Source organism: Ornithorhynchus anatinus, chromosome 16, assembly GCF_004115215.2.
Source record: "Ornithorhynchus anatinus isolate Pmale09 chromosome 16, mOrnAna1.pri.v4, whole genome shotgun sequence".
NCBI lineage: Eukaryota > Metazoa > Chordata > Mammalia > Monotremata > Ornithorhynchidae > Ornithorhynchus > Ornithorhynchus anatinus.
Window position 1 is genome coordinate 22,553,131 of NC_041743.1, and position 16,247 is coordinate 22,569,377.

General features: G+C 44.3%; 1 protein-coding gene across 11 annotated transcripts in view; it reads left to right on the forward strand.

Moving 5' to 3' along the window:
- Positions 1-16,247, forward strand: part of ATE1 (arginyltransferase 1) — a 225,862-nt gene that overhangs the window by 89,239 nt on the left and 120,376 nt on the right. For all 11 annotated transcript variants that reach the window (XM_029080585.2, XM_029080593.2, XM_029080594.2 and 8 more), the window contains one exon: positions 14,152-14,333. In XM_029080585.2, the coding sequence (XP_028936418.1) occupies positions 14,152-14,333 (182 nt within the window). The remainder of the gene's footprint in view (positions 1-14,151; positions 14,334-16,247) is intronic.

Genomic DNA, 16,247 nt, shown 5'->3' on the forward strand with positions numbered 1-16,247 from the left:
GGGGTTCTTGTATTAAGGACCAAGACTGGTAGGTGTAACCTGCAGTGCAAGGGAAGCAGGGATATTGGGGACAAAATGAAGTTAGAATTAAATATAAGTACATTGTTTGAAATGCATTCCTTCCTTATTCAAGGTACTATCTAGGTTATTTATAACTCACAGTTGAGTCCCGGGAAAACACACGTAAGACACGTAATGTAGAGTGTAGACTCTAAACTGTAAGCTCGTTGTGGACAGGGAATATGTTGTTGTGTTGTACACTCCCAATTGCTTAGCATAGTGCCCTGCACAGAGTAAGCACTCAATAAACTTGATTCATTCATTCAGTTGTATTTATTGAGTGCTTACTGTGGGCAGATCACCATACTAAGCGCTTGGGAGAGTACAATAAAGCAATGATGATACATATAGTGTCCTGTGGGAACACATCAAACCCAGGTAATGACATCCTCCCCCCCAGAAAAACCAAACAAAAAACCGCTATCCACAAGAGGCACCGTAGACATGTAATGTAGTGAATTAGTTGGCAGAGCTGGTTGAGAACCATAGTTTGAGTCTGCAGAAGACTTAGAAAATCAGTGTGGCTTAGTGGAAAGAGCACGGGCCTGGAAGTCAGAGGACCTGGGTTCTGTTTTTGGCTCCACCACCCACTTACCGTGTGACTTTGGACGAGTCATTAAACTTCTCTGTGCCCCACTTTCCTTATCTGTAAAATGGGGATTCATTAGGGGCTCTCAATCATTCAAGCAGTGGTATTTATTAAGTGCTAACTACTTGCCGAGCACTGTATTAAGTGTTTGGGAGAGTACAAGGCAACAGAGTTGGTAGACAAGTTCCTTGACCACCAGTTGGGAGCCCTGTATAGTACAAGGACCGTGTTCAACATGATAAACTGGAACCTAACCCCAGAGCTTAGAACAATGCGTGACACATTGTAAGTACTTAACAGATAGAATGCTAATAATAGTATCAAGTCAGGGTTCAGCCAGACAGAGCTTCATCTCTCGTTGGGCAGTTAGAGAAATGCCATTCTGTGGATGGACCCCAGGACAAAGATAGAAAGACAGTACTACATTAAAATAGAAATAATTGAGTTAAGGCTGTTTAAATTTCACCAGTGCTAAGTTAGTATTAATCTAGGATGTGTCTGTGATTTTCTTTAAGGTGAGTTTATTTCATTTATTCACTCAGATGGTAGGGTATCTTGTTGATAAATTTGGAGATTAATTTTTTTTTAATTTTTTCTCTAATTGGTGAGTTAAAATAGTTCTTGCTTTTTCATTTCAATTTATGATAATCTTAAGTAATAAGATTGCTCAGATATCTGTGTCACCGTTAATTTAAGACCATTATTCTCCTTTTACATATTTAGCCTGTATGGAAAAATACAGGAAATCATTTTAAGGTTCAAACTGAACACATTGAAGCCATTTTTAAAAATTCAGTGTTTTGACCTATTTCATTTGAAATAGTTCAGCTCAAAATCAATATTTATGAAAGTTCAACTCTTTAATCCCTATTTTGACCAATCGTATATTCATTTCTTTCTTGGAATTTTTTCTCCCTTTAAATCTTCAGGTAAATTTGACTTTGCAATGTCAAGGTCAGCCTGCTGACCTCCCTGCCTCCTGTCTCTCCCCACTTCAGTTAGTACTTCACTCTGCTGCCGGGATCATTTTTCTACGATAATGTTCAGGCTATGTTTCCTCAACCCTCAAGAACTTCCAATGGTTGCCCATCCACTTCCTCATCGGACAGGAACTTCTTACCATTGATTTTAAAGCACTCAATCATCATACCCCCTCCTACCTCACCACGCTCCTTCTACAACCCAGCCCGCACACCTCACTCCTCTAATGCCAACCAACTCATTGAATCTCAATCTAATCTATCTTGCTGTTGATCCCTCCATGTCTTGCCTCTGGCCTGGAACACCCTCTCCTGTCATTCAACCCTTCAGTCATATTTATTGAGCACTAACTGTGTGCAGAGCACTGTACTAAGCATTTGGGAAAGTACAATACAGCAATAAAGAGAGACAATCCCTGCCCACAGCAAGCTCACAGTCTGGGGTGTGCCGGGGAGACAGACATCAGTACAAGTAAATAGACATCAATATAAATAAATAAAATTACAGATATATACGTAAGTGGGGGATGGGGATGGGGAGAGAGCAAAGGGAGCAAGTCAGGGTGACGCAGAAGGGAGGGGGAGATGAGGAATAGTGGGGCTTAGTCTGGAAAGGCCCCTTGAAGGAGATGTGCTTTCAGTAAGGCCTTTGAGTGGGGGAAGAGTAGTTGTAACTTTATAAGAAAAGATGATGGGCAGTACAATTTATTGCTACTTGCATGGAAAACTACAGAAGTGTGGATTCATGATTAATAGCCAAGATTTATAATGTTCAAGGTGGTACATAGCAATATTTGCTCTGACAGCACTAATGCCCTTTATTCCCAGCAAATAGATTGGGAATGAAAAAAAAGAAACCCAGTTATTGGCTTTCATTTTTCCTTAATAATGGTGTTTAATGTCTGTAAGTCGTTTGGAATGCATTTTGAATTGAGTCCCAAACTGTTCTTTGGCTCTCAGGAGTAGCAGTTTGAATTCTGATAAGGAAACAGATAGTGCCTATTGTACCCAATCATTCTAGGATCAGTTTTAGCTCGATGTGAGGTGAATTCTAATAATTGATATGACCATGTATACCCCCATCACTTCACCAAAAACATATTCCTGGGGCAAAATGGCTCTTCAAAGTGATTAGAAATTAATCTTTAGTTTCGTGAAACTGGTACTACTAATAATAATAATGGTATTTAAGCACTTACTATGTGCAAAACACTGTTCTAAGCACTGGGGGGACATACAAAGTGATCAGGTTGTCCCAGTGGGGCTCACAGTCTTAGTCCCCATTTTACAGATAAGCTAACTGAGGCCCCGAGAAGTGAAGTGACTTGCCCAAAGTCACCCAGCTGACACGTGGCGGAGCCGGGATTGGAACCCATGACCTCTGACTCCTGTAACACATATGGTAACAATTAGAATAAATTGTACTGCCCGTCATCTTTTCTTTTAAGGCTACTGTACCAGCAAATTTAACTAAACCCAACTTCTGAGTTTTAATATAAAACAGTTGGCAGTAGGTATTTTTGCCAGATTTATTATTTGCGAAGTAGTGTTTTCTGAAGATATGGTTATCCGAAGAGTCTGGAATTTATTGTGGTGTTTTGGCAAAGAAGGAAATGTATTCATCAAAAGTCCCACTCATTTCTTAGGCAAAAGCACTGTAACTACCAATGGATTTATTTGCACCTAGGGACATCAGATACATGGAACTAGATAGGCTTAGAGCTAAACTCATGAAATACTCTTGAGTGCATCGTTGAATGTATGGTTGCTAATAATGATCAGGTCACTGATCTAAATTACATGGCAATAGTGCGCACACGTTTAATTTCTGAAAAACTGGTCCAAGATGGGAATTAGAAATATTAAATATTGTTTATTCGATTATTTTTTTTAGTCATTTATTTTTGATGAGGATCTCAGAATGAAAACTGTATTTCCCAAAGGTGTAGAAGTAGGAATGTATACGTGCCTGAGTGCTCCGTCAGGTGATGATGGGGAGGAGGGAGAGAAATGCCAGTGGTTATGACCGGGCTGGGAGAAAGAACAGCGTGGGCAGGAGATGTAGTCAGAAAGAGTCTGCCCCGGGGAGCTTAATCGGGATGATGTTTATCATGCCCTTACTACGTGCCAAGCGCTGGCTAAGCCGTAAAACAGAAACAAGATGATTAGATTGGGTACAGATTGAGTCCCACGTGGGGTTCGCAGTCTCAGAGGGGTAAGAGGCAGTAGAGATGGAGGGAGACCCGGCCCCTGGAGACTGGGTTTTCGTGGCTATTCCTTGCCTCAGCGTAGCCATAGCCATCTGGCAGACTGGTCTCCCCTAGTTCCCTAAGGCTCACCATCGCCTTCATTCATTCAGTCGTATTTCTTGAGCGCTTATTGCGTGCAAAGCACTGTACTGAGCTCTCAGCACCATCTCTCTTCACCACTGGCCTTGAAACATCCCCGAACCTCTGCCCTCTCTGGGCCTTTTGATACTCTGGGTAAACAGCAGTTAGATGGTGACAACTCTTTTTGCTAACCCGCCAGTGGCTTTGTTTTGTTGATGCTGCTGCTTCATATTACTGCCAAGTGATAGCTCAGAAATTACAGACCAAAGGGTATATTATTGATTGTTCGCTCTAGCTGTATTCTTATGTCTGTCTCCTCCAATAGAGTGCAAACTTTTTGTGGGCAGTGAACCATCTTGGACTTCTTTTGTACTTTCTCAAGTGCCCTGTACAGTACCCTGTAATAATAATAATAATTATGCTATTTGTTAAACGCTTACATTGTGCCAGGCCCTGTTCTAAGCACTGGGGGAGATACAAGATATTCGGGTTGGACACAGTCCCTGTCCTACCTAAGGCTCACAGTCTTAATCCCCATTTTACAGATGAAGGAACGGCGGCACAGGGAAGTGAAGTAACTTTCCCAAGGTCACACAGCAGACAAGCGGTGATGGTGGAATTAGAACCCATGACCCCTGACTCCCAGGCCCATGCTCTATCCACTAGGCCACGCTGCTCCACACTGCGGCACGCTGTAACTGGCTTTAGGGAGCTGGGGGAGACCAGTCTGCCAGATGGCTATGGCTACGTTGAGGCAAGGAGAAGCCACGAAAATTAACATCGCCATCACCACCCCAAAACTTTTATAATAATAATAATGTTGGTATTTGTTAAGCGCTTACTATGTGCAGAGCACTGTTCTAAGCGCTGGGGTAGATACAGTGTCAACAGGTTGTCCCACGTGAGGCTCACAGTCTTAATGCCCATTTTACAGATGAGGTAACTGAGACACAGAGAAGTTAACTGACTTGCCCACAGTCACACAGCTGACAAGTGGCAGAGCCGGGATTTTATGTTCATATAGATAAGGAATATTTGAAAGTGTGCTATCTTCAAATCCATGTACAGTTGTTACTGAAAGGATTTAGACCAGAAAGAAAGAGGAAAGGGGGATACAATGAGAATGAAGCCAATTATGAAATTATGTTTATTTTTGAAAATCAGATATCTGAGACAATTGTTTTATTGAAGCACCTGGCCACGTGGCTTTCTAGCAAATGTTAGTCAAGTGCGACAGGTACCTGCCAGATTGTGTTCTGTGCTCTAGAGAGAACTGCTGTTTACCACCGGATAATACATTTATAATTACCTTGTGTCGAAATAGTAGTGCACTGAAGCATACAAAGATGAGAATTTGCTTTTCGTTAGGGCAGCATTATTGGGGTTTATAGGCCTTTGAGAGGCAGAAGCACAATTTAACATCCAGCCCGAGAAGTCTGCTCCATAGGATAATACATATTTTTTGGTTTTGCTGTATTTTTTCCCCAACCCTGGCATTTACCATGGCTCTCCTTCTTCTCAGTCCCTCTGTACTGCCCCTCTAGCGCAAAATAGTGCAATCATTTTTTTCTCTCATTTTTGATAGCTACATATCTGTTCAAGTCACGGAAGTCACAGATGTTTTACTTTTGCACTTTGTGTTTTCTGAAATTATCTGGGAGTTCAGCTGTTATTAAGGTGGCAATTGGCCCCATTTTCAGCTGCTGTTCCCCTTTGGTAGTGTAGGGAGGGACTGGGTCGGCAGAAGAGAGTCTGTTATTCTTTAATACCACCAGTGTGTACCTTCAAATACCAGAGGTTTTTATTATTATTATTATTGGGTTAATGGAGTATTATTCATCTTATACATCTGTCCTTAGGAAACCTGAGTATTCCCAAAATATGATTTAAAAAATGTTCAATAATGCTAATTTCACTTTCTAGCTTACTTTCTCCTGCAGTTGGTATCATATTCATTCATTCAATCATATTTATTCAATCATTCAATTGTACTTATTGAGCACTTACTGTGTGTAGAGCACTGTACTAAGGGCTTGGGAGAGTGTAATACAATAAACAGACACATTCCCTGCCCTCAACGAGCTTACAGTCTGTGGACTAGGCTGTAGAAGGAGAGAAGGGAGGTGAAGTAGGAGGGGGCAAAGTGATGGAGAGCTTTGAAGCCAAGAGTGAGGAGTTTTTGCTTCGAACAAAGGTTGATAGGCAACCACTGGAGATTTTTGAGGAGGGTGGTGTCATGCCCAAAGCATTTCTGTAGAAAGATAATCCGGGCAGCAGAGTGAAGTATAGACTGAATTGGGAAAAGACAGGAGGTTGGGAGATTGGCAAGGATGCTGATGCAATAATCCAGTAGGGATATGATGAATGATTGTACTAACAAAGTAGTGGTTTGGATGGAGAGGAAAGGGTGGGTCTTGGTGATGTTGTGGAGGTGAGACTGGCAGGTTTTGGTGACAGATTGGATGTGCGGGGTGAATGAGAGTGCAGAGTTAAGTATGGCACCAAGGTTATGGGCTTGTGCAACGGGAAGGATGGTAGTGCCTTCCACATTGACGGGAAAGTCAGGGAGAGGAGAGGGTTTGGGAGGGAAGATAAGGAGCTGTCTTGGACATGTTGAGTTTTAGGTGGCCGGAGGACATCCAAGAGGAGATGTCCTGAAGGCAGGAGGCGATGCGAGCCTGGAGGGAGAGAGAACAGGGGAGATGTAGATTTGGGTGTCATCCGCACAGAGATGATAGTTGAAGCCGTAGGAGTGAATGAGTTCACCGAGGGAGTGGGTATAGATGGAGAACCGAAGGGGCCCAAGAACTGACCCTTGAGGAACCCCTACAGTTAGGGGAGGGGAAGGAGAGGAGGAGCCCGTGAAGGTGACTGAGAATGAACAGCCAGAGAGATAAGAGGAGAACCAGGAGAGGACAGAGTCCATGAAGCCAAGGTTAGATAACGATTTGAGGAGAAGGGGATGGTCAGCAGTGTCAAAGACAGTTGAGAGGTTGAGGCGGATTAGGATAGAGTAGGAGCCATTGGATTTGGCAAGAAGGAGGTCATCGGTGACCTTTCAGAGGGCAATTTCAGTGGAGTGGAGGGGGCAGATTGAAGCCTGATTGGAGGGGGTCCAGGAGAGAGTTGGAGTTGAGGAATTCGAGGCAGCGAGTATAGACGACTTGGCCTAGGAGTTTGGAAAGGAAGGGTAGGAGGGAGATGGGGTGATAACTGGAGGGGACTGTGGGGTCAAGGGAAGTTTTTTTTAGGATGGGGAGGCATGGGCATGTTTGAAGTAGCAGGGAAAGCGCTTACTGTGTGCAGAGCACTGTACTAAGCACTTGGGTGAGTATAATACAATAAACACATTCCTTGCCCACAATGAGCTGACAGTCTAGAGGTGGGGAGACAGACATTAATATAAATACATACATTACAAATACATACATAAGTACTGAGGGGCTGGGTACAGAGAGAAGGGATTGGAAGGAAAAGAAAGGGGGCTTAGTTAGGAAAGGCCTCTTGGAGGAGATGTGCCTTCAGTAAGGATTTGAACAGGGGAAGAGTAATAGTCGGATTTGAGAAGGCCGCGCGTTCCAGGCCAGAGGCAGGATGTAGGTGAGGGGTCAGCAGCAAGATAGATGAGACTGAGGCACAGTGAGAAGGTTAGCATTAGAGGAGCGAAATGTGTAGACTGGACTGTAGTAGGAGAGTAGTGAGGAGATGTAGGGGGGGAAAGGTGATGGAGTGTTTGAAGCTAGTGGTAAGGAGTTTTAGTTTGATATGGAGGTGAATGGGCAACCACTGGAGTTTCTTGAGGAGTGGGGAAACACGACCTGTACATTTTTATAGAAAAATGATCGAGTAGCAGAATGAAGTATGGACTGGAGTGGCAAGAGACAGAAGGTTGGGAGTTCAGCAAGGAGACTGGTGCAGTAATGCAGGTAGGATAGGATAAGTGATCATATTGACATCGTAGCAGTTTGGATGGAGAGGAAAGGGTAAATTTTTGCAGTGTCATATATTAATCATTTTAATTTCTTAATAACAATAATAATAATAGCATTTGTTAAACACTTACCATTTGTCAAGCACTGTTCTAAGCACAGGGGTAGATACAAGCAAATCCCACATAGGGCTTACAGTTTTAATCCCCGTTTTACAGGTGAGGTAACTGAGGCAGAGCGAAGTTAAGTGACTTACCCAAGGTCACACTTCAGACAAGTGGCAGAGGCGGGATTAGAACGCAGGTTCTAACTCTGACTCCCAGGCCTGCGCTCTCTCCACTAGGCCATTAGATGTAAATATTGTATTGCGTCTTCCGTGGAATGTATCCAGCTTAAATATGTTACATATAAAGTAAACTGGCTTATTTCGCCATCTATTTAGTTGGTGCTTCATTTCAGTCTCCCATTTATTCTTTGTAATATTTAGGATGCTGTGAAACAGAATAGAAGATGCTAAATAATATAAATTCAAAATGAAATCTCAACCCTGGTTTATTAACCATAGAAAAACTCTAGTTTATCAAAACTTAATTGGTTTTGCTTAAAAACCCTGAATTTATTAATGGAAACCTTCTGATTAAAAAACAAAAGAACTTTAGTCAGGATAGCTTTTAAATGTGGCGTCTCCTATCTATTACAAGTTTTAGTGCATGGTTTCTATGAAAGTAGCAGAAATTGTAATAGTATTTATAGTGTTCACTGTGAGGAGAGCCCTGGGAAAGAATATGTAAGTGGAAATTAGAGAAGAAGCGTGGCCTAGTGAATAGACCATGGGCCTGGGAGTCAGAAGGACCTGGGTTCTAATTCGGCCTCCTCTGCTTGTCTGTTCTATGATCTTGAGCAAGTCACTTAACTTTTCTGTGCTTTAGTTACCTCATCTGTAAAATGGGGATTAAGACTGAGCCATCTGTGGGACATGGACTGTGTCCAACCTGATTAACTTGTATCTGCCCCTACACTTAGAAGAGTGCTTGACACATGGTAAGCATTTAACAAACGCTGTTATTATTATTGTTGTTATTAATAAATTAAGCATTTAATACTACTACTACTATTAGTTAATTAATTCATTCAATAGTATTTATTGAGCGCTTACTATGTGCAGAGCACTGTACTAAGCGCTTGGAGTGAACAAGTCGGCAACAGATAGAGACAGTCCCTGCCGTTTGACAGGCTTACAGTCTAATCGGGGGAGACGGACAGGCAAGAACAATGGCAATAAATAGAGTCAAGGGGAAGAACATCTCGTAAAAACAATGGCAACTAAATAGAATCAAGGCGATGTACATTTCATTAACAAAATAAATAGGGTAATGGAAATATATACAGTTGAGCGGACGAATACAGTGCCGAGGGGGTGGGAAGGGAGAGGGGGAGGAGCAGAGGGAAAGGGGGAAAAGAGGGTTTAGCTGTGGAGAGGTGAAGGGGGGTTGGTAGAGGGAGTAGAGGGAGAAGAGGAGCTCAGTCTGGGAAGGCCTCTTGGAGGAGGTGAGTTTTAAGTAGTAATTTTGAAGAGGGGAAGGGAATCAGTTTGGCGGAGGTGAGGAGGGAGGGCGTTCCAGGACCGCGGGAGGACGTGGCCCAGGGGTCGACGGCGGGATGGGCGAGACCGAGGGACGGTGAGGCGGGCGGAGGAGGAGCGGAGCGTGCGGGGTGGGCGGTAGAAAGAGAGAAGGGAGGAGAGGTAGGAAGGGGCAAGGTGATGGAGAGCCTTGAAGCCTAGAGTGAGGAGTTTTTGTTTGGAGCGGAGGTTGATAGGCAACCACTGGAGTTATTTAAGAAGGGGAGTGACATGCCCAGATCGTTTCTGCAGGAAGATGAGCCGGGCAGCGGAGTGAAGAATAGACTGGAGCGGGGTGAGAGAGGAGGAAGGGAGGTCAGAGAGAAGGCTGACACAGTAGTCTAGCCGGGATATAACGAGAGCCCGTAGCAGTAAGGTAGCCGTTTGGGTGGAGAGGAAAGGGCGGATCTTGGCGATATTGTAGAGGTGAAACCGGCAGGTCTCGGTAACGGATAGGATGTGTGGGGTGAACGAGAGAGACGAGTCAAGGATGACACCGAGATGCGGGCCCGAGAGACAGGAAGGATGGTCGTGCCATCGACGGTGATAGAGAAGTCTGGGAGAGGACCGGGTTCAGGAGGGAAGATGAGGAGCTCAGTCTCGCTCATGTTGAGTTTTAGGTGGCGGGCCCACATCCAGGTGGAGACGTCCCGGAGGCAGGAGGAGATGCGAGCCTGAAGGGAAGGGGAGAGGACAGGGGCGGAGATGTAGATCTGCTTGTCATCTGCGTAGAGATGGTAGTCAAAGCCGTGAGAGTGAATGAGTTCACCGAGGGAGTGAGTGTAAATAGAGAACAGAAGAGGGCCAAGAACTGACCCTTGAGGAACTCCAACAGTTAAAGGATGGGAGGGGGAGGAGGTGCCAGCGAAGGAGACCGAGAATGACCGGCCAGAGCGGTAAGAGGAGAACCAGGAGAGGACGGAGTCCGTGAAGCCAAGGCGAGATAAGGTATGGAGGAGGAGGGGATGGTCGACAGTGTCAAAGGCAGCAGAGAGGTCAAGGAGGATCAGAATGGAGTAGGAGCCCTTGGATTTGGCAAGAAGGAGGTCATGGGTGACCTTAGAGAGAGCAGTCTCGGTAGAGTGGAGGGGACGGAAGCCAGATTGGAGGGGGTCTAGGAGAGAATGGGAGTTAAGGAATTCTAAGTATCGATTGTAGACGACTTGTTCTAGGATTTTGGAAAGGAAGGGTAATGATGATGATGATGGTATTTGTTAAGCGCTTACTGTGTGCCAAGCACTATTCTAAGCACCGGGGTAGATTCAAGGTAATCAGGTTGTCCCACGTAGGGCTCACAGTCTTAATCCCCATTTTACAGGTGAGGTAACTGAGGCAAAAAGAAGTTAAGCGTCTTGCCCAAGGTTATACAGCGGCAAGTGGCAGAGCTGGGATTAGAACCCACGCCTTCTGACTCCCAATCCCCATGCCCTTTCCACTAAGCCACGCTACTTCTCTAATGGTATTAACAAATACCATTAAAAACAACTAAATCTAAAACATCACTGAAGTAATAGGGTAAAAAGGCATTTTAAAATTGGTTTTCATAGAGCATCTTGGAGTGAAATTCAGCAACCCCCAAACTTTCCTGATCCCATTTTCACCAATTTCTGTACATTTGAAGAAAATACCACTTAAATCCAGTTTAGTGGGTTCTACTGTTCTTCTTCCTCCAATGTCATCGAGTTGTTTCCTACCCATAACGACTCCATGAACATACCCTCTTAAGAACGTCCTATCTTCTGTCCTAAAGTCTCTCCGGTATGTGTATCCATGAGGTTTTCTTGGTAAAGAGACGGAAGTGGTTTACCGTTGCCTTTTTCCACTCTGTAAAAACTCGAGTCTCTGCTATTATTTTTGATCAACATTTTGGTCACTTTGACTCTTTCCCATATTGCTGCCGCCCAGAACAAGTGAATCAATCTTATACTTCGACTTAGACCTTTCCAATATGGGTAGCCTTCTGTGGTGTAACTCTAAGTTTCGTCAGCATATGCAGACTCTCCTGCCATGGTAAGGTGTTGATTCATAGGACTCTGAGAGGGAATTAATTAGTGTGTCTCTGAATGTGTATGGATTGTGTCTAATTAGACTTTAAACTCGTGAGCAGGGAACAAGTCTACCAACTGTTGGATTGTTCTCTGTAGAGCAGCAGCATGGTGTAGTGGAGCCTGGAATCCTGGCTCTGCCACTGTCTATTGTATGACCTTCGGCAAGTCACTTACCTTCTCCGTGCCTCAGTTATATCATCTGTAAAAAGGGGACTAAATCCTCCTCCCACGTAGTTTGAGCCTCATGTGGGACAGGGACTATGTCCAAAGTGATTAGCTTTTATCTTCCCAGCGCTTAGAACAGTGCTTGGCAAATACAATAATAATACTCTTCCAAGTGCTCTTCACACAGTAAGCATTCAATAAGTATGATTGATTGTTATAGAATTATGTGGCCTAAACAATTCCTTGTGTTACCTCCAAGTTTTTGATGCAGTTCCGTATTATTTCCTGTTGATTTTGGTCCCTCGCGATAGCAACATTTGGATTTTAGGGGAGAATTTTGGGGACCCACTTGCTTTTGAGAAGAAAAATCTAGTTGTTCGTGCACTTTGCTGTTCTGAGTTAGTTAGCCCTGCTTTTGGTCCATTGGAAAGATCACTGCTCCAGGAATCAGGAGGCTTGAGTTCTAATCTCTTTGAACCGTGCCATCGATGTTGAAGGTTTTAGACAGAAGAATCACCTGGGTATTTCTGTGAGGTGGGCAGGGCGGGTAGCCTGAAATCTAGCTGGCTAAGATGAACGCAGTGTGCAGCAGTTACCAAGGCCACCCCTTGGTGCATCATAATTAATGGTACTTATTGAGCGCTTACTGTGTAGCGGAGCTTGGTGCTGCTTATGAATCCTGTGAGTCCTATGAATTGATGCCTTATCATGGCATACGCTGATGAAGTGTGAGAAGCAGCATGCTGTTGTGGATAGAGCACGGGCCTGGGAGTCAGAAGGTCATGGGTTCTAATGCCAGCTCTGCCACTTGTCTGCTGGGTGACCTTGGGCAAGTGACTTCACTTCTCTGGGCCTCAGTTACCTCAGCTGTAAAATGGGGATTAAGACGGTCAGCCCCATGTGGGACAGGGACTGTGTCCAACCTGATTACCTTGTATCTACGCCAGTGCTTAGAACAGTACCTGGCACATAGTAATCCCGTAACAAATACTGTCATTACATATCTGTTGCCGAACTGTACATTCCAAGCGCTTAGTACAGTGTTCTGCACATAGTAAGCACTCAATAAATACTATCGAATGAATTATTTTTAAGCTATGGGACAGTAACAGCACTGTGGTGCAGCCACGTAAGCCATAAATGTGCATTGGAAGCAACATGGCTTAGTAGAAAGACCCTCGGCCTGGGAGTCAGAGGACCTGGCTTCGCATCCCGGCTCTGCCAATTGCTTGTTGTGTGATCTTTGCATGTTACTTCACTTCTCTGTGGCTTAACTGTAAAATGAAGATCGAATACTCGATCTCCCTCCTACTTAGTCTGCGAGTCCCCTTCAGAACAGAGACCTTGTCCGACCTGATTAACCTGTGTCTGCCCCAGCACTTAGAATAGTACTTGACACATAATAAATGGAGAAGCAGCCTAGTTTAGTGGAAAGAGTATGGTCTTGGAAGTCAGTGGACATGAGTTCTAATCCTAGTGCCGCCACTTGTCTGCTGTGTGATCTTGGGCCAGCCACTTAACTTCTCTGTGCCTCAGTTACCCCATCTGTAAAATGGAGATTAAGACTGTGAGCCCCACCTGGGACCACCTGCTTACCTTGTATCTACCCCAGCGCTTAAAACAGTGCTGGGCACATAGTAAGTGCATAATAAATACCATAGCTTTTATTATTATTATTAAGCACCAGCAGCCCAATGCCCCTGCAAGCTACCAGACTGCCGATATCTAGAGTCCTGCAGGGAACCTTCCCTGTCCCCCTGCCACTGGAACTTCCCAACAGCTTCTGAGCTAGCCTGGGAAGGGTGAAAAGGCAGCAGGAACAGCAGGAGCACGAGGCCTCTTTAGCTTTTAATGCTTCAGCAAGGCCCTGGCTCTGTGAGGGACTGTAACTGCGGGGACTCTTGCTCTCTAAGCTGCAAGGAGCCTGAAATCGCTCCTCCTCTAGCCACTGTGCCCTAACGCTCTCATCGTACCTATCGTTAATCTTGGTCTTTTCGCTTGTTGTTGTTTTTTTTTGTCTTTGCCTATGTGGTGGTCACACACCCCTTCTCCCCCTTCTCTCTTCTTAGATTATAAACCCTGTCCGGGCTAAGGGGCCCTGTCTAATTTGGACCCAGGTTTGTTTTTTTTCAAGGGCTTAATTTAGTGGTTTGCCCACCATAAGCATTTAATGATTACTCTTGCACACCTACTCACTGCTCTCCGTGTCCCAGCAGGAGCATGACTGACTAGTGGGGACGAGAGTGTGTGCATGTGCTGCTGTTTAAATCACCAGCGCCTCAGTCAGTTCCTCGGCAATGGTCCTCAGTCCTGAAGTCTCAGGGTGACGTTCCCCCATTGTTCCTGATCGGAGACCCCGTCATCATCCTTTATGTTTAAAAACAGAGCTTGGAACTGCAATTAATTCTCATCTGTGTCTTCTTCTCTAGGCCGAGACACCCTCCAATGGACCCGATTGTGGTTATGGGTCTTTTCACCAACAGTATTGGATGGATGGGAAGATAATTGCGGTGGGCGTCATCGATATTCTCCCGTACTGTGTATCGTCTGTATACCTTTATTACGATCCAGACTTCTCGTTTCTGTCTTTGGGTGTCTACTCGGCCCTAAGGTAAGTTTCCTTTTACATTTGACCTTTAAGTCACGGTATTATTTAGTCCTTTGTTATAACATTAAATGGAAGAAACTTTAATGTGGAAATTGGTCAGTCAGTCAATCAGAGGTATTTATTGTGCATGTACTGCGTGCAGAGCACTGTACTAGGGCTTGGAAAAAGACACTACCACCGAGTTGGTAGACATGATCCTGGCCCACATGGAGTTTCCAGCCACAGGAATCGTGGACTTTCCTAAAGCCAGACCCAGATTATTTTATAAAGGCATAGTTGTGGTTTTTGCACACACCTTTTAATAATAGATGAGTAAACACATGGCTAAGCTTATGAGGAGATGGGGCTCTGGAACATGAGCTCCCATTGTGGTCAAGCCAATTCAGCAGGAAGAGAAGGGAGCGTGAAACTTCAGGACTCCTACTTTCACTCAGGAGAGGAGAAGGAGATGACTCTTGCCACCGGGCCCCGGGGTCAAGTTCATAAGGCAGTGCTCCGAAAGCAGTAGAAACTCTACCCACAGTAGATGCTCAGTAAGTACTGTTGATGGGAGGGAAATGAGCAGAAGAGGAGAGCAAATATGGAAAGGGGAGTGGAAGGTCATAATGGGCAGATGCTGTATATTTCTTAGTTTTTTCCTGTACTATAAGAACTGTAGTTCAGTCTTTTGTCTGTGACATCAGGATGTTTGTAGGGTACGGGAAGTAGAGTGTAGAGTATGTAAATATTGCAGGACTAAGGGGGAGTATCAAACTCTTTAAGGAGTTCACAGCCAAGTGTATAGTTTGAGGCAGAAGGAGGGCAGATTGGGGAAATGATGGCCCAGTCCCAGAAGACTTCTTGGAGGAATCAAGGAAGGCTTCTTTGAGACTGACAGCAAGGAGATCCTCTCTGATGCGGAGATTTGGATAGGCAAGCACTGGAGGTTTTTGAGGTGCAGATATTTTAGATGCTCCCTTAAGAGGCCTTCCTCAACAAGCCCTCCATTTCCCTACTCCTTCTCTATCACCCTTGCACATGGATTTGTACTTTTTATTCACCCCATGGTACTTAGGTATATATCTGTAATTCATTTTTATGTCTGTCTCCCCCTCTAGATTGAAAACTCCTTGCGGACAGGGAACATGGCTACCAACTCTGTCAGTGTACTGTCTCAAGCACATAGTACAGTACCCTGCACACAGTAAACACTCTGTAAATGTGATTGATTGATTACGATAATGGATGTATCACATAGTACCCATAACTCCTCTCTTCATGGACTTAGTAACCATGTTACCATCTATGAGTTTTCAGCAGTCTTTCAACACTTCACCTTTTCACTCTTATGTTCCCCGTAGTTCAGTACTCCATTATGAGCCCCTCATTCATGAATTATTCAACTCCTCTCAAGCCTATTCTGCCTTCACAAGTTGTGGTGGTATTGAATTCCGTGGATTTACCACCTATAATGTCAGTAGGTTTTTCCTTTTGTTTTCATCACCAACCTTCAAGCAGGGGCTGGCCCCTATCTCTGGTATTGAAGAATTTGGTGAACAGCAATTTTATGTTGACCCTGTTTACACAGTTCATCATTTTGTCAATTGTAATCCTGTCCTCTTGAAGATTGTGTCTTTCTAGAATAAAGAATCTTAATCTTTTTAGTCTATCTCCTTATGTCTGTCCTCTCCATCTTCTTTATCTTGGTTACCTATCTTTGATCCTTCTTCTACTAACCTCTTTTTTTCTCAGATGCAGCTACCATTAAGGACAAACCATTCCAGTTGTGGGTGTACCATGGTTTTACAGCATGACAAATTCTTCCTCTTTTTATATGTAGGGATATAAAATGAAATCAAAAACAAAAACAGCTGGGTACATTTCAGTGTCCCTCACGTTCAGTAGACCTGCCACTGATAATGAAGGTCACCTCTGACA